This window comes from Dromiciops gliroides, chromosome 5 (assembly GCF_019393635.1).
Source record: "Dromiciops gliroides isolate mDroGli1 chromosome 5, mDroGli1.pri, whole genome shotgun sequence".
NCBI lineage: Eukaryota > Metazoa > Chordata > Mammalia > Microbiotheria > Microbiotheriidae > Dromiciops > Dromiciops gliroides.
This window is the reverse complement of record NC_057865.1, coordinates 243909797-243937237: the sequence shown is the minus strand read 5'-3', so window position 1 is coordinate 243937237 and position 27441 is coordinate 243909797. Positions and strand designations below refer to the sequence as shown.

The 27441-nt window shown below is 37.8% G+C and overlaps 1 protein-coding gene across 1 annotated transcript in view; it reads right to left on the bottom strand.

Annotated features, from left to right (window-relative positions):
* LGR5 (leucine rich repeat containing G protein-coupled receptor 5) overlaps window positions 1-27441 on the bottom strand; it is a 201858-nt gene that overhangs the window by 7136 nt on the left and 167281 nt on the right. Inside the window, exons 8-15 of the mRNA XM_043967129.1 lie at window positions 24064-24135; window positions 20779-20850; window positions 20611-20679; window positions 20398-20469; window positions 8107-8172; window positions 5406-5477; window positions 1885-1956; window positions 811-936 (exon numbers count right to left, since the gene is read on the bottom strand). Coding sequence (XP_043823064.1) covers window positions 811-936; window positions 1885-1956; window positions 5406-5477; window positions 8107-8172; window positions 20398-20469; window positions 20611-20679; window positions 20779-20850; window positions 24064-24135 — 621 coding nt within the window. The remainder of the gene's footprint in view (window positions 1-810; window positions 937-1884; window positions 1957-5405; window positions 5478-8106; window positions 8173-20397; window positions 20470-20610; window positions 20680-20778; window positions 20851-24063; window positions 24136-27441) is intronic.

Here is a 27441-nt window from a genome sequence, read left to right as displayed (position 1 = left end):
AGTATGCTACATTTTGAAGAGCATTTCCTTTTTCGTTCATTATTACATAATTTTAAAAAGTCGTTAACAGAGATAAGCAAGCCTGGTACAATGGGTTGAAGGAATATCATGGGGAGAAAGATCTTGGAGTTAGAACGACCTACTGTCAAAGTTGTACTTCTGGCACATATAGGTTGTGTGTTCATAACAAGTCATTTAATTTCTCATTGTTTCAGGAAAACCTCTACTACTATAAATTAGAGATGAGCCACTAGTCAGAATCAGTGGAGAGACTCTCTACACATTGATGAAATCATGGATATAGCTTGCCACCACAATCCTTTTTGAGGCAAGGACCTAACAGGCTAGGTTTCTTTTTTTCTTTTTTTTTGGTGAGGCAATTGGGGTTAAGTGACTTGCCCAGGGTCACACAGCTAGTAAGTGTCAAGTGTCTGAGGCCAAATTTGAACTCAGGTCTTCCTGACTCCAGGGCCAGTGCCCTATCCACTGCACCACCTAGCTGCCCCCCAATCCCCTTTGCAAAGGAAAACCTAATTGAATTGTAAAATTGTAAATGTTTGCCCCCAAATTTGTGAAGTCATTATTCTTTATTTACGTGATCTAGCTAGAGTTCCATGGAGCCCTTTGGATTCTATAAGACCTGTAGGAAGATGCTCTATCATTTCTCTTTCCTGTCCCAACAGCCCATTCAGGATACAAAATACATTTCTGAAAGATTCCATGACCTCATGAATTTTGAGAACTGCTCTTATACATCTATTATTTCACATGAACACAAATGCATCTTATTAGTTTTAATGACAAACTCACTTGAGTTCTGGAAAGTTTTCAGATGATATCAGACTCTGCAAAGCATGATTTCCTGTTAATTTTAAGTGAGTTAAACCATGTAACCCAGTCACAGGAAAAGACGACAGAAGGTTGGACGATAGATCCCTGCATAACATCAAACAGAAATGAGCTTTTTTAGTCTCTACTTGCTTAGAAAGTTTATGTTAAAAAAACGACTTAAAGATTATTATCCTTCCCAATAAAAATCTCCCAAAGAGGGGTCCCATTTAATTGGAAACTGTTTGAGGAACCTTTTTCTATATTATACCCAAATACTTTAATGTATACAACACTAAATATAAGCATTTAGGCTTCAGTTCCCAATGACCTTTCCACTTAAAATTAGAATTGCAAAAGAAAACAGTCTCAACTCCATCCAAGGAGCAAGTTCTACATTCATTTTCCTTTGCCTTGTAAGTACAGACAAGGTGGTGGGGATCTGTATATTTAAGTTGGAGATGAGTACTGCCCAGGACTGTGATGGTAATAGAGAAGGAGAAAAGGACACAGAATTGTTCTCATTCTACTTTTCTTCTCTGCCTTCCTCTTATGAGATGATAGCAAGTACTGTGTTAGGTGTTGGTGATGCAAATACAAAGAATGAACCGATCCCTACTTGCAAAGTAGTAAGGATAGAAGGGAGATTGTGGGGTGGGGGGAAGGAGGAAAAATGGAGTGAAGGTAAGAATTCTCGTTTTTTCTACTCAACAACATGGAATGGAATTTAAGCACTTCAGAAATTAATAGGATGTTAATTTCATTTCATTCCAACAATCTTGATTTTTGAGATTGCCTTGAAAACCCATCCTTCTCTACTTAGCATTTGTTAATTATCCTTTCAAAGGACTGATGTGTTCCCTGAGAGCCCTACTAGGAGAGAGGGATGATTAGTGCAAAGTGTGGAAGGAAGGGACTGATACTGTGACTAGCACTGCTTATTGGATTGCCTGAAATGCAAGTTATAGCTTAACAAAAAGAATTTTTACTGACTAGAGGGCCCCAAATGACCACAATCTATGCAACAACAACAAAAAAGTGAAATAAAATACTTACAGCTTTATCAGAGAAGGCAAAGAGGAGAATGCATTGGAGTGAATGGTGACAATTTTGTTCCAAGCTAGATCCCTATAAAAAAGTGAATAGGATAAATATGTAAACGCTTCTCATCATTTAATCAGTGTTTTCTCCAAGAATTAAGGTGTGAAATTACACCTGAGCACAGTCACTGGCACATAGTAGGTACTTAATAAATGTTTATGGGTTGATTGATTTTTGCTCATGTGGTAGCTTTTTTTCTGATTGTAAAGAGTAAGAGTCCAATAAATTAGAGACTAGAGGAAGATAGCAAAGGTTAAAAGAATTAACTCAATCTAACAAACATTTATTAATCTTGTTAATCATTTATGTGCAAGTTAGAAGCAGTGTCAGGTGGGTAGACAAGACAGGCTCCAGAACCAGACAGATGTTGCTTGAAGTCATTGACCCACATGGCTTGTTGTAGCTTTGGGAAAATCATTTAATTTTTTAATCAACTTTCTAAAACCAGAAGCCACAAATCAGGTGCAGATCTGCTTTGATAGAGGGAACTTTATTACTGAGAGTTACCTTTTTTCAATGAAATTGCAGGTTTGTCCCTTCTCCCCCTCCCCAAATATTCAGGGCATTATGCCAAGTATTGGGGATACTGACAAAAATGAAATAGGGAATTTATGTTCTATGATGCAATTCAACATAGATTAAATAAATGTAAATTAATTTCTTGCAGGAGAATTGGTTAATAACTGAGGGAATCAGGGAAGGGTTCACATAGGAGAGGACTCTTGGGTTGTGCTTTAAAAGAACCTAAGATGGGGCAGATAGGTGGCACAGTGGATAAATCACCAGCCCTGGATTCAGGAGGACCTGCGTTCAAATCTGGCCTCAGACACTTGACACTTACTAGCTGTGTGACCCTGGGCAAGTCAGTTAACCATCATTGCCCCACCAAAAAAAAAATAACCTAAGAGATTCTCAGAGGATAAAGTAAGGAGTGAATGCATTCTAGTGTAATGGATTTAATCAGAGAAACCCATTGACTTTGCTTAAAGCACACTGATGACATGTTTATTTTGGTTCTTTCCAATGGGCCATAGGTGCAAGTTTAGTAATAAAAGACTTGGCATTGCAGATAGTCCCTTGGTATGTCTCCCTGATGCAAGTCTCTTTCCCTTCCATATCCAAGTAGAGTTGGGCCACTAAACCAAGAAGAGCCACCCACGCAATCTACTTTATAAAAGGAATGACTTCCTTTTGTCTCTCACTCTTTTTTCTAGGCTGTTAAGATATAGTGTTTTCTCTTTTTTTGGGGGGGTGATAATGTTCAGTGCTTGCAATGTCTTGTACCTGCCCACTTTCATATGGAAGACAGTATTCATGGTGTACATATCTATCTATCTGTCATCTCTTCATGCCTCTCTACACAAATATATACACATATACATTCACATACATACACCTACATTTATGTATATACACATATGAATATATATATATATATTAACACACCTATGTGGGTAGTATGTATATGTGCAACAATTTCTTTACTTATTCTCCAACTGTTGGACAACTTGGTTACATCCAGCTTTTTGCTATTATGAGTAATGCTACATTATATTGTCATATATTATAGTAACATCTATGTATATTTTTGTACAGACAGGTCTTCCTCCCCATCATCCCTTTTATGTCTTTTTTTTTTCTTTTTTAGTGAGGCAATTGGGGTTAAGTGACTTGCCCAGGGTCACACAGCTAGTAAGTGTTAAGTGTCTGAGGCCGGATCTGAACTCAGGTACTCCTGACTCCAGGGCCGGTGCTCTATCCACTGCGCCACCTAGCTGCCCCCCTTTTATGTCTTAATAGGAAAATCCCTGAGTCTAAGGATCTGAATAGCTTTGTAGCTGAAGAAGGCAGTTCTTTTAAAAAGTATTGATATTTTTGTTTTTTATATCACCTACATTTCTCAGTGTATCCCTCCTTCCTTTCCCCAAGCCATCCCTTAAGTAGCAAAGAATAAAAAAAGCAAAAAAAAAAAATTAGCAATGCTAACCAACCTATTGATGAAATCTGATATTATACACAAAATTCCATACCCATATTCCATACCCAGTTTTATAAAGAAGTGGAAGGAGGGGACTCCTTGAAAGCAATTCTAAAATTGTAAGTCCAAACATTTTGTTTTGTTTTTTAGTGAGGCAATTGGGGTTAAACGACTTGCCCAGGGTCACACAGCTAGTAAGTGTTAAGTGTCTGAGGCCGGATTTGAACTCGTACTCCTGAATCCAGGGCCAGTGCTCTATCCACTGTGCCATCTAGCTGCTCCAAGTCCAAACATTTTGAACAACGGCAGGCTCATTGGAAAAAAACTATTTGGAATCTCAAGGTACCCACCTTGAACATGACAAAACTCGTTCTGATAATGTTTGTTTAAAAAAAGTCAGTTTTTATTATTCTATACTTATCCTTCATTTTTCGGTGTTTGTTTAAAATTAAATAAAAAATTTAATAAAGGTCTATTTTTCTCTCTACCACCTCCCCAATTAAACAAAACAAAACAAAACAAAACCTATGTAACAAATATCCAAAGTCAAGCAAACTAATTCCCATATTAGTGATGTCCAAAAAATAGGTCTCATTTTGACCTCAAATCTCTATCAGGAGATGTTGCATCTGTTTAAGCATTATCATTGTTGCAAGAATTTAGAAAGTTGTAAATATGGTATGAGAGAATTTTGCATCTTGTGTTACAAATAATATTAGAAACTGTTTAAAAATAGATATGGCAGAGTGGAAAGGATGTGGTTTTGAAAGGAGAACTCCTAGGTTTTAATACTGGTTCTGTCCTTTTTTTAGCCATGTGATCTTGGACACATTTCAATTTCTGAGACTTGTTTTTTGTTGTCCATAAAATATAGACAGTTATACTTATAGTATGTGTTATTGCAATCTGTAAAACACTATATAAATGTAAGCTATTATGATTAAAGGCAGCTTTTTAAACGTATGAAGACGTTTGTGGTTTTAGCAAAAAGCAAAAACAAACAACAATCCAGGAGGAACGCAATTACAGTTAGTTGACTGAGTCACAGAAATATTCCCTAGTAGGACACGGGAGCTGGGGAGCAGAGACAAGTTGGCAGAAAATTCTGGAAGGGCCTTTGCAGTCCATTTCTTGCCTGCTGTGGCTCATACTGACCGATCACCACCAATTATCAACTACATAATAAACAATACTGCCCAAGACTGAACAGTTTTGCTTTTTTTCTTGCTTGTTAATGTTTAACTTCTTTAGACTAGTAGATATTATGACTACAAATTCGCAACTTCAAATTTATTCCTGGAATTTGTCAGCAGGAAAAAAAATGTTTTATTTTTCTTCAGTAAAAATATGCTTGGGAGCCCAACAATGAGAATGTAACATAAAAAGTAATGAGTGTAATATGAAAAGAAATTATTATTTGTGTGTGGGGGGTGGGAATTGATGAAAAAAAGCTGAAAACTATTATGGATGAGGAAAGGAGCCTCTTCACCATACTCACAGTGAACGTAGCATAATCAGTTGACGGAAAGTATCTGCTTTAATTTCGCGGATTTCGTTATGGCGCAGGATACTGAAATGACAGTTGAGAGTCTTATTCATTTTAAAGATCGGGGAAGTTTTTATCAGTTTTTGGTTCCAAGAAATATATCTGAAGCATGACCATAAGGTATTGTGACTGATTTTTAAATGAACAGAGGAGATGGGGACAGGGATGGGCACTGGATCTGTAATTTCTTGGGAGTTGGGAGCTCTCCACGAGGAACTTCCTCTGTCAATGAAGCTCAATACCTTCTTTGCAACTTCCAGTCTTTGAGAGTTGCTTAGGACACTGAGAGGGTAAGTTATGTGGGGTCACACATGCAGTACATATCAGAAATGGGTCTCCCTCACTCTAGCCAGCTCTTTAGGCACTATTCCACTCTTCCTTTCAATTCACACTTAAATAGTTCTTTAAGGCTAACAAGGCATTTCTTTCTTTTCTTTTCTTTCTTTCTTTTTTTTTTTGGTAAGGCAATTGGGGTTAAGTGACTTGCCCAGGGTCACACAGCTAGTATGTGTCAAGTGTCTGAGGCTGGATTTGAACTCAGGTCCTCCTGAATCCAGGGCTGGTGCTCTATCCATTGCGCCACCTAGCTTCCCCTAACAAGGCATTTCTAACTCTATGAGGTAGGCTAGCAACTGTTTTGTTTTTTGTTTTTTTGTTTTGTTTTGTGGGGCAATGAGGGTTAAGTGACTTGCCCAGGGTCACACAGCTAGTAAGTGTCAAGTGTCTGTGGCTGGATTTGAACTCAGGTCCTCCTGAATCCAAGGCCAGTGCTCTAACCACTGCGACACCTAGCTGCCCCAAGGCTAGCAACTATTATCTCCATTTTACAGATGAGAGAACTGAGGCAAAGTGATTTGTCCATGGTCATGCAACCTAATAGAAGTCTGACATGGGATTTGAACTCAGAGCTTCACCCTAAGTCCAAAATACCCTCCATTGTGTTGATATTATCAGTATTTTCCAAAGAGTTACTTAGAAAGAGAATACACTTATTCCATTGTTGTAACCAACGCTATAATCATTTTAGCAACTACCATTGTGGAGATTCTTTTAAGCTGAGTGCAATTTAGAATATATGTGTATACACACAGACACATGCACACACACGGAGACACACACTCATACATCCTTAATGTTGTCTTTATTTTTAGAGGGTGGATTTGATTGAAAATGGAATATGTTGAATAAGGATCCAAATCTATAGAAGAAGGTTAAGATTAAACTGGGTAATATTGGTTTTAGTACTAAAAGACCAGGTATGATCATAACTTATAACTAATTTTCTTGAAGTTCTTAAAAAAAAATTCAAGCTATAGTGACATAATTGAAATCAGTATGCCCTTCTCTACTGCTCACAGTACCAGGCAACTCTTTTAGGGTGATATATATTTGGATGTTGGTATAGTGACATTGGGGTTAAGAGTGTGAGATTCCGGGGCAGCTAGATGGCGCAGTGGATAGAGCACCGGCCCTGGAGTCAGGAGTACCTGAGTTCAAATCTGGCCTCAGACACTTAACACTTACTAGCTGTGTGACCCTGGGCAAGTCACTTAACCCCAATTGCTTCACTAAAAAAAAAAAAAAAGAGTGTGAGATTCTGAATTAGGAGAGACCTGGCTTCAGATATTACCTCTGACATTAGCTGGCTGTCTAAGTCTTTCAATCTTAGTTTTCCCAACAATAAAAAGGAGGTAATGTAGTAGTGTCTAAAGAGATATTAAATGAACCTTAAAGCAAGATATACATGTTAGCTATAATTATTGGATGGAACGGATGGTGGCATCCTTGGAAGAGAGAAGGTCTGGGTTCGAGTGACACTTATTGGTTGTGTGACCCTAGGGGAGGCACTAAACCTCTCAGTACTTTGGGCAACTCTCTAAGCCTATAAATTGCAATGAGGTGCCCGCCTGTCATGGTAGAGTGAATATCTTTATTCACAAAATTCTCTAAACAAACCACAAGTTTGTTTAAAAAAAAAAAACAATCAGGTGGATAGAGCGCTGACCCTGGAGTCAGGAGGACTTGAATTCAAATCTGACCTCAGACTCTTACTAGCTGTGTGACCCTGGGCAAGTCATTTAACCCTGATTGCCTCAAAAAATAATCTATTTAAAAATTCTATTTTGAGGTTTTTCCTCATTGCTCTGATTTTTCTCTTATAACATGACTAATGCAGAAATATGTTTAATGTTATTATATATATATAAATATACATACATACACACACATATACATATACATACACACACACACACATATATATGTATATATAAATATACAAAACCTATATCAGATTACCTGCTGTCTAGGGGTGGGGGGAGGGAGGGAGAAAAATCTGAAATTGGAAAGCTTGTATAAACAAAAGTTGAGAACTATCTTTACATGTAATGGGAAAAAAATAAATAAAATACTTTATTTAAAAAACAAAATGGAAATAAAAAGGTAAAACACATTAAAAAAAATCCGTCATCTTTATAGTTTAACTATTTGTAAACCAGGAGAGGAAGTAGGAAATGTTTTCCTACGGAATCAACAGATGGATGTGCATGGGTGTATGTATATCTGTGGGAGAGAGAGCACATTGTGAAATGATTTTTTAAACTTAGAGATTATTTGGAGGGTTTGGGTTTTTGTTTTGTTTTTGCACACTTACATTTTCTGAAGCTTTTGGCAAACAGAGAAACAGGGTAAATCTTTTATCAGGTTGTAAGACAAATCCCTGAAAAACAAAGGTATCAAGAAGGAAAATCTCTGTTACTTATTATTTGAAACAAAACAGAATTTACTTTCATTTCTTCTTCAAGATGCAGTTTTTAAAACGTAGATTCTGGACTTTCCACAGGAATAATCCAATAATACATTTATGGGTATTATTGGATTAAATTTTAGATTTAGCATGTTTACTGAAATGTAGCTATTGTATTTCTTTAATCAATTTAAATAATTTGTTTAATGAATCCATTTATGTTTTGTCAGTGACAACCCCAAACGTTCTAGCTATAACCTTACTGAAATAAGCCTTGTTAAATTAAACAATCTTGCATCTGACCCCAAGACTTGCTATCTCTCTAACTGAGGGGAATAGTTATTGGGTTAAAAATCAATTAAAAAGCCCCAACCCAGAACATAGCACTAACTCTGAAATCAATCATTACTGGGAGTAACTCTAGAAAGACTTTAGCTCAAACTCAACAAATTACAGAATAACAGAAACATCTGGACTAATTTATAACATAATATAACTAATCAAAAACAAGCCATGGTAATTTGCAGAAACCTTAGCAGAGAGAGAGAGAGACAGAGAGAGACAGAGAGACAGAGAGAGAGAGAGAGAGAGACAGAGACAGAGACAGAGAGACAGAGAGACAGAGACAGAGAGAGAGAGAGAGAGAGAGAGAAAGAGACAGACAGAGAGACAGAGAAACAGAGAGACAGAGACAGAGAGAGACAGAGACAGAGACAGAGACAGAGATACAGACAGAGAGAGATACAGAGAACAACAGAGCCAGATAGAAGTAATATTGATATAAAATGTCTTTTTAAAAAGCTCATCAACTAATTAGTTCACATATTTTCATGCCTGATTCTAATTCTTAAAACTAGATGCCCATTTCATTATTGAAAATTAATGTTTTTTTTAAAAAAGAAGTCACTAATTTTTTATACTTATAATCCTATCATTTTATTTCACATTTAGTTTGTTGAAATAAATGGGATTTACAAAAGAACAGAATGCATTTCATTACACATTGATGAGTCAAGTGTAGTTGACTTGCAAATATGAACTAATAGTCCAGAGATTTTAACCCAAGCTGAACTATGAAACAGAAACTAGAAACAAAACCATCCCAATTTCCCAAACCCCAAACAGAGCCCAAATATAAGTTTTTCCCCAAATTGGGAACTGACCAAATTAAACAAACATACCAATAACACGACAACCCAGGGATCTAGTTCATAAAACAGATTTAGAACTAGAAGAGATCTCAGTCCAACCATCAACCCACGAGCATTTATTAGGCATTTACTATATACCAGGCACTATGCTAAACTCTGGGGAAAACAAAAAAAGGCCAGTCAGGGGGACAACACATGAAGTACACATAGAATAGATGGAGATGAGCCTCGATCCCTATTATCTAGTTGGGGGAACAACACATAAGTAATTAGGTAGATAAATGATGTATAGTGAGGAGATGGAGGCTCACCTTCAAGGGGAAGACTATAAGACAGGGGGATTAGATTAGATCTTCTGTAGAAGGCGACATGTGAGCTGAATCTTGAAAAAAGCCAGAGATTCTAACAGGTAGCTGTGAGGAGGGGGAGCATTTCAAGCCCTGGGGCCAAGCTAACATACCACTTTACTGATAAGGCAAATGATGCGGAGGAAAATTAAGTGACTTGCCCATGACATTGACAACAACAGCAAAAGTAGCAGAGCTAGAGTTTGAATTTTGGCCTTTTATTTCTCTTTGTGTTCCTGTCTAGATCTGTAGAACTTCTCCCACTTTGACAATCACAAGCCCTCTTGTTCACAATCTTTTTGGATTAGGTCAGATCATTCATTCATTCATTCTGGAATACAGTACAGTATAAGCTTTCTCCTTCATTAAAAAAAAATAAGTAAATTGAAAGTTGTCCAATGGGTCACTAAGGAACAATTATGAACCTATACAAAAACTGTGATTTGTGGCACACGGTGACACTATAGATTTTCTCCAGGCAGATTTTAACATGAGAGCTAACTTTAGATAGTGATGTGATGATATTCTTATTTTTTTTTTAATTTCCAGGTAGAGTTCTAAGCCAATATTTCTAGCTTGGACATAATTGTACATGCTTGATTTGATTTGACAAACCTAAAGTGCCTACTATATGCATAGCACTGCTCAGGGTGCTGGGAGGTTGTTAAGGGCTAAAATTCTAGCTAAACTATCTAAAATATCTAATGAGTGGTTGCCAATAAATTATAAGCTTTAGCAAGAGTTAGACTTTTAAGCATTTATTAAGGAGAATAAGAATTTGGTAAAGAGAGAGAGAAAGGCCTAAATTCCTATCTATTAAAGGGAGAGTGCATTTCTAACTCCCTTCTCCGTCGGAGTCCTCAGGAAAGAGCCCGAGACCGAGTGCCAATCTCTTCCTTCTTCCTCCCACTAGCCAGTGCCACTTCCTGATGCCAAAGAAAAGACTCCTCGTCTTGCCCTCAAAGACCTTTGCTTCATGGGCGGAACTCTTCTACAGTAAATCTCCAGCAGGTGGCGTCATTCCAATCGTTACAAGGTCAAAAACAAAAATTACATTGTTTCTGCCCTAAAGGAGCTTATTGAGTCAGTGGAATGAATGCTGGATTTGGAGTTAGGAAGAAGTGAGTTTAAATCCTGCTCCAGAAGCCTAGGCAAGTCATATCACCTCTATCTACCTCAGTTTTCCTGTCTGTAAAATGGTGATAATGATAATAATAGCACTTGCCTCCCTATGTTATTGTGAGTATGAAATAATTGTAATAATATTAATAAAGATAACTAGAATTTCTATAGCACTTTAAGGTTTGTAAAGAACTTTACATATGCTATCTCATTTGATCCTCATACTATTATTATTATCCCCATTTTACAGGTGAAGAAACTGAAGCAGACAGCAGTTAAATGACTTACCCAGGGTCACACAGCTAGTAAGTGTCTGAAACCAAATTTGAATTCAGGTCTCCCTGACCTCTGGGCAAGCATCCTATCAACTGTGTGTGATGAAATAATGGGATTTAGCAGATACTCAAAGACCCACCTGGAGATTAATCTAGACTGATTGACTCAAGTGAGAGTGATTGACTGCTGATTAGCCTACTTCCAGTTAACTGGATTGTAATCACACCTGGCTATCCCTTAAGAAAGTATTGTTCTCAGAAGTTAGACTGTGAATTCAACTTGAGAACACCTTCAAAACCAATGGATTTGGAGGACAGCAACCAATCGGCTTGAAGCAGTGTGTAAGGACCACCTCTGTTCCAGACCCATAAAAAGCTTCCACAATCAGCTTGCTAGAGAGTTCCTGATTAAAGCAGGCTCGTAGAGGACGACTTGAGGAAGAACCCAACCAGGCTGGAACTCTAGGCTAGGTAGGACTTCTTTTTTCTTAACTTTCTGAACTCCTTGTGAATATCTGTATGCTTTAGTAAGTGTTTAATGCCCAAAGACTGGTGCTAAAGCTTCTAATTTAAGGTGATCACACAATATAGATTTTAAACATCACATGTACCACCTAGTTCCCATATATATATATATATATATATATATATATATATATATACATACACATACATACATACATACATATATACAGAATACTTTGCATGTATAAGCATATATATCAGCTTTTATTATTATTGGGAGAATACAATATGTATACATATATAAATATGAAGTACATATAAAGAAATTTCTAGATGTAGAGATCACTAACAATTAGGGAGGTTGGCAAAGGCTAAAACTTTATACTGAGGGAGGTTAAGGAGAGAGTATATTCTAGACATGGTGATAGCATATGCAAAGGCATGGAGGTGGGAAATGGAATATTATGTATAGATGAACCAAAAGCTGGCTCATTTGACTCAGTCTTCTATATTCCCCAAATTTTATAACTTTCTCACTATACTCTGGACTGACACAGTACAAATGAACTAAAACTATACCTATATATTTTCTAAAACTGGAACCTGAACTATTTTCTGAACTGCTGTTTCATTCATTTGGATCCTTAGTTCATAATGGGTTACATAAAGATGAAGACTTTTTGATGTGTCCTTCCACAGAGGAGGATCATTTCATGCTGAACATGGATTTTATGGCCATCTGCTCCTCACACTGGGCAGGGGGTGGGGGGAGGCACATACAATTCTTTCCCTAAGGAAAGTGAGGTGAAAGAAGACAGATACCAAAAATTCTCTATGGGAACAATTTCCTGGTATGGAAAGGAAAAAACTTCTTTCATCTTTTCTTGTAGCCTATTTTCCAAGTTTAGTGGAAAGAAGTGTCCTGGGATAGATAGATAGATGATAGATAGATAGATGATAGATAGATAGATGATAGATAGGCATATGATAGATAGACAGATATAGATATAGATAGATACATGTAAAATAGATATATGTGTGTATGATAACACTTGCCACCCAGAGTTGTTGTGAGTATAAAATGAGATAACTATAATAGTAATAATAAAAATGACAATGGTATAATATAATCATATTATATTGTATGTTAATAGTAATAATAAAAATAATACTATAATAATGTAGTGCTTTAAGATTTGCAAAGCACTTTATATATGTTATCTCATTGGATCTTTATTTGTTGTTCAGTTGTTTCAGTCATGTCAACTCTTTGTGACCCCATTTGGGGTTTTCTTGGCAAAGATACTGGAGTGGTTTGCCATTTCCTTTTCATTTTCTAGATGAGAAAACTGAGGCCAACAGGGTTAAGTGACTTGCCCAGGGTCATATAGCTAATAAGTGTCTGATGCTGGACTTCAGGCCCAGCACTCAATCCACTACGCCACCCAACTGCCCTTGATCCTCATGCCTCTGAGACATATACACAGGTGTATGTGTATATACATGTATATATACACAAATACACACATTCATCCATATATTCATATACATAAACATATATGCACATAGCCTCTTTTGGAATTTTGTCAATAATGTTATCTAGGAGTCATTAAATCAGAATTCTAAAGCTGGAAAAGACCTTGGGGATTATCTATTCTCCTCCAGTTTGTCAGTGAGAAAGCTGAGGCCCAGAGATGTTGAATGATTTCCCCAGATTCACAGTTAATTAGTGGTAGGGATTAGAACCAAGTTCTCTTGAACACAAAGTCTTGTGTGTTTCCATCATGGTGGTTTACTATAATCTGTCAAAGGTCGATCGATATTCATCAAGAGTTTGTGAACAAATTGTTGTTTGAAGTTAGCTTTTATTTCCCCATGATGAATAAAGGAATAAATTGTCAGATTCTTTTGGAAATGGAATCACAGATTCTCAGAGATGGGAAGGACCCCAAGAATCTTCTCATCTAACGTATATCAGAACTAGAATCCTCTTAGGTCATAATATTCTCAATGAATAGTTATCCAGATGTTGCTTGAAAGTGACAAATATTTTCTTGAAGACCAGAAATACTTGCTGAGCACCTACTCATACATGCTGATCAGAGCTTTAGGGAAGAGGAATATGGCAGCACCACTTAGAGAAGAATAGGTTTAGAATTAAAAGGGTCTGTAGAGGTTGTTGCATCCTATCCCCCCATTTTATGGACAAGAAAACTGAGGCATGTTAAATGACTTGCCTAGGGTTGACCAGAGAATAATTGTCTGAGGCAGTATTCAAAGCCACATCATCCTGACTCCAAGTCTAGCTCCCCATAACACTGTGCTGACTTAGTACTATACAGATTTATAGCATATACAGATTTATATTAGTATACAGATAGTATATAATTTATTGCACTTAAAAAAAAGTTATTTAGGGGTGGCTAGGTGGCGCAGTGGATAAAGCACAGGCCCTGGAGTCAGGAGTACCTGAGTTCAAATCCGGCCTCAGATACTTAACACTTACTAGTTGTGTGACCCTGGGCAAGTCACTTAATCCCAATTGCCTCACTTAAAAAAAAAAAAAGGAAAAAAAGTTATTTAACTTAATTCTGGGGAATCATGTCCAGAGATCATTTTGGGTGAGAATAATAAATGACACAAAACCTGCTTCTGCCCAAATAAAATGAAGGAAAAGACTAATTTATATATGATCCTATCGCATATGATAATGGCTGTGTTGAGTAAACAAAACTGATGCTTTTTTTTTTTTTTGGCTAATGCCACCTGTGATTTTCTCCATGCTGTGGGGGTACTTCCAATGTTGGATCTCCCTCCATTCTTACAGATGGCTGACTTTTCTGTAACTTTTTTTCTGTCTTGGATTGTTGACTGAGGACAATGAAGAGTTAAGTAACTTGTCGGGGGTCACACAGCTAGCCGGTGTCAGAGCCAGTATCTATATCTAAGCTGTCCTTACTCTCAGGCAGACTGTCTATACACCATGTCACACTGTTTTTCAAATTAGATAATTCTGGCAAAAACAAAACCCCACAATAATTCCTTCTTACTTTTCCCTTGAATTATTCAAATTATTATTTCAAGGTTTTGTTTTACTTTGTCTGAGTCAACATAGCTGAATAGTTATGTGCCGTCTACTAAACTTGCTTCCATATTTAGAACATGGAAATGTTTACAATATGTCCAAGAATCATTTGAATAGATTGGCACCCCAGCAATTTGTCATTGATGCCAAAATTATAATGACTAGAAAGGCTTTTAATGCTGAACATATTCAGAGTGACCTAATGCTTTAAATATGGGGCTCCTGGCACATTCACAAAGAAACAAAGAATAATTACCATCAATAATACCAAACCCAATGTTGTGGAATAATTATAAGAGGAAATGTCAGCATATTGGTTAATTATTGGTTATATCGTACCCCATTAGAAATCAGATTAAAGACATTAGACGTTAGACTATTGTGTTAATGAAGTCACAATCGTGTTTCTTATTTGGTTCCCACATAAGAAACAACTAATGAAAGCCCTCTCCCCATCAGGTTCCAGGTAGACTAGATCTATACATCAACAGGCATTTCATTTTGAAAAGAAAATAATGTATTTAACAAAGTCTCTCTGGTGGGAAAAACATTTTTTTTCATTCACATGGTTCTAATCTATCCTTATTTCCTTCTTTGGATATAATTTGGAGGGGTTTCTAAAGAATTTCCCCCTTTCTCCTTGCCTCTCAGCACAATATTGCTCATAGAACATGGCCTTAAGAACCATCTTAACTTTCTAAGTTCCATTTTGTCAATGGAAAAGACCTTCTCTCCCCCAAATGCTGCCATGATATCTTTGCTACTGAACGATGCTTTTGGTGTATGTGTGAGAAATCTGTTTTTCATGTCCGGTAGTAGTTTGATGTCCTGGCCACATAGGGCATTTTCAGAGTGGACTGAGATGGCAATGGTACCATGGTGGTGGTGATAGTAATGACGGTAACTTTTTTCAAACTTACTAGTCAACCAAAGGTATCTAGAATTTTCTTTTCTTCTGCATAGGAAGTTGGGTGGTAGCTGGTCAGATAGTGGTTACAACTCTCTTGTGACCATTTTTGGTTAGAGCATGGTGTTAATGAGCCCATATTTGCAGGTATCATAAGCCCAGGTAGGTAGACTTTATGGTCAACTAATCCTGCACCTGTTACACTGGTTAGGCATTATGGAAACGTGTTGCATTGATCACTAAGGGGGCTGGGAGTGGGAACATATCAGTGAAAATCTATTACCATTATGGCAAAAATGCAACTCAATGGGCAGCTAGGTGTCGCAGTGGATAGAGCACCGGCCCTGGATTCAGGAGGACCTGAGTTCAAATCTGGCTTCAGACACTTAACACTTACTAGCTGTGTGACCCTGGGCAAGTCACTTAACCCCAATTGCCTCACCAAAAAAAAATGCAACTCAAAGCATATGATAGAGGTTTATTGGCTTTCAGTTTATATATCAAGGAGAGCATATTCTTTGTTTGGCACCATTTTTCTATTGGCATAAACTGGGCCAGGTGATTGCAGGATGCTCTGTACTTTAACCTAGTATACAATGGTAACACTGCCATCGTTCATTTACTTATTCACTCATTCTTTCAACAAGTATTTATTAATTACTTACTATTTGCCAAGCACTGTGCAGAATTCTAGAGATACAAGACAAAGACAAGAGGCTTATGTTCCATCGGTGGGGATGGGGCATGAACACAGGTAAATCAATATAAAACAGATACAAGCTCAATACAAAGTAATTTTAGGTTGAAGGAACAACTCGGGGATTGGGAGAGACTTTATGTAGGAGCTGACACTTGAACTGAACCCTGGAAGAAGCTTGGGATTCTGTGAGGAAGAGGGGAAGAGGGAGAGTATTCTAGACATGACAGATAGGTCCTCCCTCCCCCATCTCCATGCCCCAAAGGCATGGAGTTCGGTGCTAGAGCAATGTGCTTGGAGAAGAAGCAGGCAAGCCTGTTTGACTGGAAAGTAGTAGTGAGCAATTCACTTGGAAACATAGGCGGATGACAGACTGTGCAGGGTCTAAGATACCAAACAAGAATTTGTATTTTACAATTCCTTTAGTTGTTAGTCTCCACCCTTCTCTCCTGCCCTTTTGTATTTATTTTGCATTTTTTTTTTCCCTACTGAATCTCCCTTGGGTGGCTAGGTGGTTTCAGGAAGTCGAGTTCAAATCTGACTTCAGACACCAGCTGTGTGACTTTGGGGAAATCACTTAACCCATTTGCTTATCTGTAAAATGATCTAGAGAAAGAAGTAGCAAATCACTACAGTATCTCTTTCCAAGAAAACCCCCAATGGGGTCATTTCAGACTGAAATGAAATGCCTGATCAACAACAACAAAATAAAATATGAAGTCCTTTTAAAGTTCTTTACAACTTGGCCATTTCCTATCTTTCTAGTCTTCCTAGACTCTCCTCCCCTCCATGTACACATTGGTTTACTTGATCTCTCTCTCTCTCTCTCTCTCTCTCTCTCTCTCTCTCTCTCTCTCTCTCTCTCTCCCTCCCTCCCTCTCCCCCCTCCATCCCTCCATTCTCTCTCTCTCTCTCTCTCTCTCCCACACACACTCTTCCCACTTCCATGACTTTTACATTACTTGTCACCCATGCTTTCCCTTTCACCTTCAACTCTTATGATCCCTGGCTCAAATGCTACCTTCTGCAGGGTTCTCCCAGGTGCTGATGCTTCTTCCTTTTTCATTTACTTTGTCTGTATCCAGGTATTTATATATTTCTCCCCCCCCCCCCCCATTAGGCAGAGCCTTTGTGCTTTTTTCTTTGTATCTCCAGTTTTTTCACTGTATTTCCACTGTCTGGTACATATTCAGTGCTTCATAAATGATCATTGATTGGTATTCTCCTCAATGAAACCTCTTTAATAGGCGACGATATGTCATCTTTGTATCACTTATACCTAATAATGTGTGCATTTTTTTGTGGAGGAACTATACTTGTGATTTCATTGATAGAAGGAAATCCCTGAAAAGGAAACTCTCCCAATGTAGAACAGCAATTTACAGTCTTGGAAAATTGCCTGGGGACGTTGATTGATTAAGTGATTTGCATTGTTCACTCTTTGTTGTTGTTGTTGTTCTTTTTCCCAGAAGAGGGCCAATGACATCATGGGTGGTGTCTTGACTTGTGTGTGAATTGCATTTAAGTGAGGCAGAGTCCCATAAATGTGTCAGCCTCACTCTCTTCCTGAGTCATTGAAATCCAGTGGCAGGAAAAAAGGCAAGATGACTGGCAATGACTTAGGATGCAGTGTATGATCTTGGTGTCTTTGATGCTTCACCAAGCTCTAAGCACTCCACAATGCTTGTTTTGGCTGCCTTCATAGCTGTTGGAACAAATTGTTGTCATCCACCCATTCAGCCAGGGGAAGTCTCCACATGCTTGGGGTAGACACTTCCCTAACTTACCGAAAGGTTTGAGGCCTTTCTGTTACCCTCAACTTGGTTTATCCTATCTGCCGAGATGGTTTTGCCAAGGTATGGCCAATGCACATGCTATACCCGAAAAGGAAGTGGAAAAAGTTGGTTTTGTAAGACTTCCACCAACAATTGTAAAATTACAAAGTCCATCAGATGAGGCTGTCAAGTTCACGGCATTAAACTGTTATCAAGCTGAAATGGCTCCCTAAGACAGAAAAATCTTCCTATTTTCTGCAGGAAATTGTTTCTTATTTCTTTCTTATTTCTTCACTTGTGGAGGCACAAATTTATGAACTGACTTCCTTCCTTAACCTTTTCGATGTGTGTTTTCCATAAAAGAGTACTATGTGACTTCTTTAAAACATCCTTGTATTCAAACCACTTGCTGTTGCTTATGTCAAACTCTGTATTTCACTTTGTTCCCATGATCACTTAGTCAGAATTTGTAAGAGGCAGGATTTGAACACAGGTCAGCTTTCCATCTACTATCCCAGGGTTTCTTAAACTTTTTCCACTCACGACCCCTTTTCACCTAAGAGATTTTTATGCAACCCCAGGTATATAGGTATATAAAATAGGTATACATAACCTTTTACTGTTGCCAAATTTTTCACAACCTCCATATTCAGTTATACAACCTCATATGGGAAGCTAGGTACTATCCTATACTGTATTTTTGCTGTGCACAGAGTAAAGCAGTTGGTGGCACAGTGAATAGAGCACAGGGTCTGGATTAATTTGAAGTTCAAATCCCAGCCTCAGACACTTCCTTGCTAGCTGTGTGACCCTGAACAAGTCACTTAACCTATTTACCTCAGGTTCCTTAACTGTAAAATGGGGGATAACACCCACCTTGCAGGGTTGTTGTGAGGATCAAATGAGTTGATGTTTGCAAAAAGTGCCCAGTGCCTGGCATAAAGTAAATTCTGTAATAAATGCTTATTCCCTTATTATTATCATTATTATTATTAGTGAAACAAAATATAAGCAGAACAACTAGCCTTATGATCAAATGAGATAATATTTGTGAGCACGGAGCTCAGTGCCTGGAACATAGTGACTGCTATATAAACGCTTATTTCTTTCCCTTCCCTTCCTTTCTTATCCTACATCTTTTCCCATGGCCAGAGTGGGAGGTAGGTTAGTATGGGAATACAGAGGAGGGAAGAATCATTCTCTATCACCTCTTCCATGCATGAATCCATTGCTGGTATGAGAAAGTAGCACATTCCCTTACACATAGTATGTGCTTCATGAATGGTTTTTGAATTCAATGGACTTAAACACATCTTGAGAAGGGGGAAGAAAGAGGGTAAATAGCTCCTATGAGCTGTTTAAACTTTAGCCATGACATTCAAAAATATTTCATTTACCTACATTATAGGAAGAATATTTGATAGAGTTTATTAGTGTGTGTATGTGTGTCTACCAACTGCACTCTTTCAGTTTTTAAATGTTGAATTTTACATTTTCAATGAGCAAAAAAATCCATTTTCTTTTCCTCTAATCTACCCTTCTCCATGGAAAGAAAAAGAGAAACAAAATCTTTGTAAAAATATGCAGTTAAGCAAAAAAAAAAAAAAGACAAATATTAGAGGGGCTGGGGGAAGGCAGGGATATCTATACATGATTCTGCAAAGCAATCTGGAATAATGCCTCAAAAATTACTAAACTGTGTATATACCCTTTGACAAGATAATGGGCTTATACCCCAAATATATCAAGGAAAGAGAAAAAAGACCCACATGTACACAAATATTCATAGCAACTCAATGAACTGGAAACTTAGCGGTGCCCATCAATTTGAGAATGACTGGACAAATTATGGTATATGAATTTAATGGAATAATATTCTGTCATAAAAATAATGAAAGGGATGGTTTTAGAGAAACCTGGGCAGACTTGTAGAAAATGATGCAGAGTTCATTTCTTCATTTTTTTATTATGACATCTATCTTGCACCGATGATTTGTTATAGATTTTTGTTCTGCCCTACTAAATCTTAAAGGTTAAGGTTAATTTTTTTTTGTTTATTTTGCTTTCTATCCTTTGTCTCTGAAAGGAAACTCTTGCCAACTGAGACATTAATGGTCATTTTGTGTGACCCAGAAACAAAAGGTATGCACACCAACATATGCAAATGCTCCATTGTGGGATTGGGAGCAGGGATGCCCCCTTTCAGTGCTCACTGGCCCAAAAAGGAATAGTAGAGAAAAGAAAGCTTTGAGACTTGTGAGAATAGAATTTTCTATGTGAAAGGACTACTGAGAAAAAAAAAAAGAGACCCCCATGCAACATCTAAGTGGAAGTTTTCTATTTACATGATATTATCAACCTTACTGAAACGTACAGCACTTGGAGATTAGGTAACTGATCACAGACGGTGTGGGGAAGAGAGGTGATCTGTGCTCCTGTCAGGGTCCTATTGAAACATAAAATAGACACATTCTTTTATTCAGGGATTACATAATGGAATACTTGAGTCATGGAGGTTACAGCTAGCCAGAATCAAAGAAGTGCATTGATTCTGGACAATATGAAGCAACTGAACTCACGGACTTACAGGCTTTCCAGACTCGTTGTTCCCGTCAGATCAGGAAATTCAGTAATTTGTGAAGCGCCATTCAAAGTCCTAAAGGGAAGGACACACTTTACGGTTATTAAGGAAAAGAGTCTGGAGAGGCATAATTTTTCATTAGAAAAATGGTCTTTGGCAGAAGTAAGAACCCACAGTGTTCTCAGTTCAGGTAAATGTTGAAAAGCAGATTTCCCAACAAGTTGGATTGGATTATCATAGAAGTGTCTGCCAAAAAATAAAAATATGTTGTGTTAGTATAAAGCTTCCACAGTAAATGACAGCCTGAAATACCAACAAACACATTATATCTTTTGACATAATTTTGATTGCAATGTATCACATAAAGAGGCATTGTGGTGGAGTAGATAAAAAAGCCAGACTTGAAGTCAAAAAGACCTGGGTTCAAATCCTGCCTCTCACACATTATGAACCAAGTCTGTAAGTTGCCAGTGAGTTGTTAATTGGCATTGTGGAGGATGTTTTCCCTTCTGATGAAATCATAAGTCTGCCCTTTTAAAAAAAAAAGTAGCATAAAAGAATTTTATTTACAAAGTGATAAGTTAGGGGCATCTAGGTAGCACAGTAGATAAAGCACCAGCCCTGGATTCAGGAGGACCTGAGTTCAAATTTGGCCTCAGACACTTGATACTTACTAGCTGTGTGACTTTGGGCAAGTCACTTAACCCTCATTGCCCCACAAAACCAAAAACAAAGTGATAAGTGAATTTCAATAGTTTACATTTACATTTAGAGATTTATGTATTTTTGTGCTATATGTAAATTTCAAATCTCTCAAGGCATGGCATAGTGTATGGGGAATTGGCCTTTGATTTGGGAAGTGGGAGTGGATAAAAAGCCAGACTTGAAGTTGAGAAGGACTGGTTTCAAATCCTGCTTTAGACAATAGTTTTGTCACTGGGTACAAGTCACTTAAACTCTATGTGCCTCAGTTTCTTCATGTGAAAATAGGATTAGAAAAGCTCTACACATCCTTCTGGATAGAATCTATGATCCCATGATATTTAGAGTTGATAGAGGATTACTAAGAGTCAAGAGGAAATGTAGACAAATGGAAAGTGCCATCAAAGGACCTACGTTTGAATGCTGGTCTGGCTACTTATGCTAACTCTATGAATCTTGAACAAATCCCTTGTCTCTGGGATTCAGTTTCCTTGTCTGTAAAATGAGGCAGCTGGGCCAGATGACTTCTAAGGTCGCTACCAGTTCTAAATCTATGATATAGTGAAATAAAAGGACTCATTTTTTTATGTTTAAAAAAGTATCATCATCTGTCCTCAACATGGGCCAAATGTCCAGTAGGTGACAGGCAATTCTAGATGTTGGAGTGTTTCTTAAATGTTGATGAAAGACGAAAGTCTTAACACATAAAAATAATGTACCAATAGGTCAAATTACAACAAAGTCCTAGTTATTAACTAAAATATTTAGTTGTATTGGAATTTTCCACAATTGAAATTTTAAAAAAATACATGAGATACTGGCTGGAATTTATTATTTTGTTCTAGAGAGAAGGTTGTGATGGTATTTGTTAGAATGAGATGTAATCTGTGTAGTTAATAATCTAGCCCAGGTGGAGATGTTGGCTGGGCTAACCAGCTCTGTAAACAGTAGGAGTTGTAAGTCCTCATTAGGAGATATTAGCATGTCAAGAGAGTGATTAAAAATCAACAATGTGGCCCTTCAAGAAAAACAAGGAAAGGAATGCCAATTTATCTTCCATTGAATGTGCTAAGATCCCTTAATGAGGACTAATAGCTCTTAACTTTTTTTTGTTTTGTTTTGTTTCATACAGAAATCATTACCTTGGTAGTAGACAGTCAATAGAGACAGACACTATGAATGTATAGTTTCCTGAATTATGAAATAAGATAAATAAGACAATATTAACTGGCTTGGTAGAAAGAGTTCTTGTTTAATGGGCTAAAAGCTTATATGGATGTTGGCAAGTTTTAGGCGAACAAAAATGACCTAAACCTCTAACAGTAGGTGAACACAGTTGTTCAGCCTTTTTTCAGTTGGGTCCATTCTTTCATGATCCCATTTATTATTTTTGTTTGTTTGTTTGGGGTTTTTTGGCAAAGACATTGTGGTAATTTGCCATTTCCTTCTCTGGCTCATTTTACAGATGAGGAAACTGAGGCAAACAGTGACTTGCCCAGGGTCATACAGCTAGGAAGTGTCAGAGGCCTGATTTGAACTCAGGGAGAGGAGTCTTCCCGAATCTAGGTCTGGCACTCTATGCAATATGGCGCCACCTAGCTGTCCAAAGGTAAGTCACTAACTTTCCACAACAATGACTTTGTTTTCCTAATACCTGGAGTTTCCCTCCTTAATACCATAATAAAGCCCATACCCTATGTTGTAGTCCCCATCATAGGTCACTGGCTGAAATTTTAGTGGAGGATATTTTCCCATTACTCATATCTGTTTACCATCTTTCTTCTGCTCGTTCTAGACTTATAGTGTATCCTTTATGATACCATTTTTGACAGAGTATGTCATTCTTTTTATAAGTATGAATCTCCATATAAACTAATTAAATCTTTTCAGGAGATAGGTGCCAGCACAGCTAGGCAGGCCTGGGCAGAAACTAATGACAGGACTTCCTATACCTTTGCACTTTACCAGAATCACAGAATCACAGAATCACAGAATATGCAAATGGAAGAGGCTTCAGAAGTCATCTTGTCCAACCCAGGAATGAAAGAGATCTGGAGATCTACATTGTATTTCAGTGAAGACTTCCAAGAAAGGAATAAGACACCATCTCTCTAGGCAGTGCATTCCAATTTCACACAGTTCTGATCAATAAGGAAGTTGTTCCTGACATCAATCCATCAATCTTTTTTTGGGGGGGAGGTGGGGCAGTGAGAGTTAAGTGACTTGCTCAGGGTCACACAACTAGTAAGTGTCAAGTGTCTGAGGCTGTATTTGAACTCAGGTCCTCCTGAATCCGGAGCCAGTGCTTTATCCTCTATGCCACCTAGCTGCCCCCTCTTCACATTCTTGAAGCTGTGATCTTGTCCCCACTGAGTCTTGTCTTCTAGTTCCTTCAATTGATTCTTATGTCAAACATTCAGGCTCTTTCTCATTCTGGTTGTTTTCTATAATCTATAATCTTGCTTATTAGATTGTAAGCTACTGGAGGGCAGGACCTGCCTTTTGTCTTTCTTTGTATCCCCAACACTTAGCATAGTGTTTTGCATATAGTTGGTGCCTAATAAATGCTTATTGGTTGACTGACTTCTCAATGTCCCTTTTATTCTGTTATCCAAACTTGACACTGAACTGTTTCAAACCCACTTCCATACATACACTCCTTCCATTTAGGCATACCACCAGGAATAGACAGCATGGACAAACATAGAATGTGCATTAAATCTAAAAAAATCCCCAACCCTATATGTGGTCACTTACATTGTTATAAGGGAAGGGTTGCCCACAAATGCTCTCTCCGGTATTGATTTGATATTGTTGCTATGAAATCCCCTAGAAAGAAAAAAAGTTATAGTATATACAGTATTAATGTTGTGATGAAAATGATCTAATAGTTTTTTCCCTCTTTAATATGTGGAAGTAACAAACATTTCTAATGATCATGACTAATAAGTAGATGTTTCTATTTTAAGATATAGTTTGCTCACTCTTTCGATTTAACTCAATTCAACATTCATTAAAGGGGACTAAACACTATGTTTAGCCCCAGGGGAGATACCAATTTTAGAGAGTCATTCTCCCTGCCTTTATGGAGCTTATAGTTAGAAGGTTTTTTCCCCCCTCTCTTGTGTAGTTGGGAAGTTGTTTTCAATGGCAAATCCAAAAAATGGTCTCCTAATGAGGACTTATAACTCCTACAGTTTACAGAGCCGGTTAGCCCAGTCAACATCTCCACGTGGGCTAGATTATTTACACCCAGGTAAATAATATTATGAGAGGATGTTACAGAGAAAGCTTCATTCCAGTTAAACAGGGCTGCTAACCATGTATTATTACATATACTTGACAATCCATATCACATCTCTGGGTCTTTGAAGAGGTGGTGTCCCACGTCTGGAATGAACTTCTTTTTTTTTTTTTAGTGAGGCAATTGGGATTAAGTGACTTGCCCAGGGTCACACAGCTAAGTGTTAAGTGTCTGAGGCCGTATTTGAACTCAGGTACTCCTGACTCCAGGGCCAGTGCTCTATCCACTGCGCCATCTGGCTGCCCCTGGAATGAACTTCTACATGATAATTAACAATAATAGCTAACTTTTTATATAGGGCCTATTATTTACCAGGCACTGTGTTAAGTGCTTTACAAATATTATCTCATTTGATCCACAACAGCCCTGGGAGGTAGGTGTTTTTATTATCACCCTTTTACATATTAGATAATTGGTTAAGGTTAAATGACTTGCCAAGGGTCACATAGTTAGTAAGTGTCCCAGGCAGAATTTGAACTCAGGTTTTCTTGACTTCAAATTAGAATCCTTAGCTTCTTTTAGAGCACTGCTCACTTACTGTAGCAAGCCTTTTCTGAGGTTCTCTCCCTAAACCCCAATCATCAGCACACACTCTACTGAAATTAGCTTTTCCTTATGCATGTTATACATATTAATGTATCCTTATACATTAGCTTGTCTGTATACATGTTGTGACACCTACATAGCCTCTTTTTTTTGTTGTTTTTGATTTTTTGTTTTTGTTTTGTTTTTTTTGGTGAGGCAATTGGGGTTAAGTGATTTGCCCAGGGTCACACAGCAAGTAATTGTTAAATGTCTAAGGCCAGATTTGAACTCAGGTCCTCCTGAATCCAGGGCCAGTGCTCTATCCACTGCACTGCCTAGCTACATAGCCTCTTTATCTTTGTTTTTATGCTCCCAGGGCCTAGCATAATATCTCTTAAACCTTAAGCATTTAACATTTATTGACTTGAGTTGATGAATTGAATAAGGTTCATAGGGATATTAGAGGAATGGATCCCTGGGTTCTATTTAATATTAATTCCACATTTCTTAGAAATTGTAAATGGCCTGAATTAATTTTCCTTTTCTCCTTTTACTTCTTTCTCCCTTCTCTTCCACTCATACACTACCACAATGCTTAAAATTGTTTTGGTCTGAAATATTCTTGTGTGTGTGTGTGTGTGTGTGTGTGTGTGTGTGTGTGTGTGTGTGTGTGTAGGGCAATGAGGATTAAGTGACTTTCCCAGGGCTACACAGCTAGTAAGTGTCAAGTGTATGAGGCTGGATTTGAACTCAGGTCCTCCTGAATCCAGGGCCAGTGCTTTATCTACTGTGCCACCCAGCTGCCCCATAAATATTCTTAATATAGTAGTAAAGAATGTGTTAAGAGAAAGATGGAAACAGAAGTGAACAAAGCTAAGAGAGAAGGTAGTATAGGTTCTCTGTAGAAGTATTTATTCATGCTTAATATTTGCTATCATGTAAGGTTGCATGGGAGTGCTGGACTTGGTCTAGGAAGAGCTGAGTTTGAATCCTGATTTAGATATTTACTAGCTGTGTGACCCTGGGTGTCCACTTAAACATCCGTCAGCCTCAGTTTACTCATATGTAAAATGGGGACAATGACATTTGTCTCACAGGGTTACTGTCAGGATCAAATGGAAGAATATATGTAAATCATTTTGCAATCCTTAAAGCACTATGGAAATGTATGTTATTATTATTATTAGATATAAAGTTTAGGCTACAGATTGATGGCTCCACTAAACCATCAATTCAACAAATTGCTATTAGGTATCTACTGGGGCATGAGACAAATGAGAGCCCTTGTCCTCAGAAAGCTCACATCTAAGATGGGGGAAACAATATTATAACCATTCCTAAAAAAATTAGCAGCTTCATAAATATAGAAAAAATAGAGATAAACATTTTAATATATGTATATATACTGCTCTGTATATACATATATTAATTTTCTTCTGTCAATGGCCAACAGAAAATAGCATCTACTGATTATTCTGTATCTTTCACGGAAATATAAACATAGATACATAAGTATAAATGTATATAATGTAAGTGCATGTTAATTGTGTGTGTGTGTGTGTGTGTGTAAATACTGAAAACTAGTAGAGAGGGAAACAGGAAAGGACTCAAATAAAGAGGTGGTATTTGAGCTGAGCCTTCAAAGGAAGGAAGATTCCCAGAGGTGGAGGTGAGTAGGGGGAGCATTTTGTGTTCTAGGGGGAGTTTGACCAAAGGGAAGATGATAGGCGATGGAAGTAGGACATACATACAAGGAGCTGCACGTACACTGGTTTGGATGGAATAGAGGAGTGTTATATGGAAACTGGGAAAAAGAGAATTTGGAGCTAGATTTTAAGGGGTTTTGAATGCCAAATAGAAGAGCTTGTCTTTAATCTCTCTGAAGCCTCTTGAATATGGGAGTGACATGGTTGGGGCTGTAGATTGGCCATAGCCTGGAGATTGGATTGGTGAGGGGAAGCTATGGAAGCAGAATGACCAATGAGAAGGATACTGGAATAGTATAGGGAAGAGGTGATGAAAGCTTGGTTGTGGTGTGAGTGGAGAGATGGGGACACATACAAGAGATGCTGTGGAGACAGAAAATATAGGACTTGGCACCTGACCAAGTATAGGGGATGAGAGCAAGGTCACCCACTGCAACCTGGGCCACCCCCAGTTGTCTTGACTTTTGTCTTCCCAATGGACTTTGATGAGTGGAGGAGAGAGTGAAGCTGAGCACATCTGCCTCACTTAAATCCAATTCATGTGCAAGTCAAGATGTCGCCAAGTGATGTCATTGGTCCTTTTGAAACAAAGGATGAATA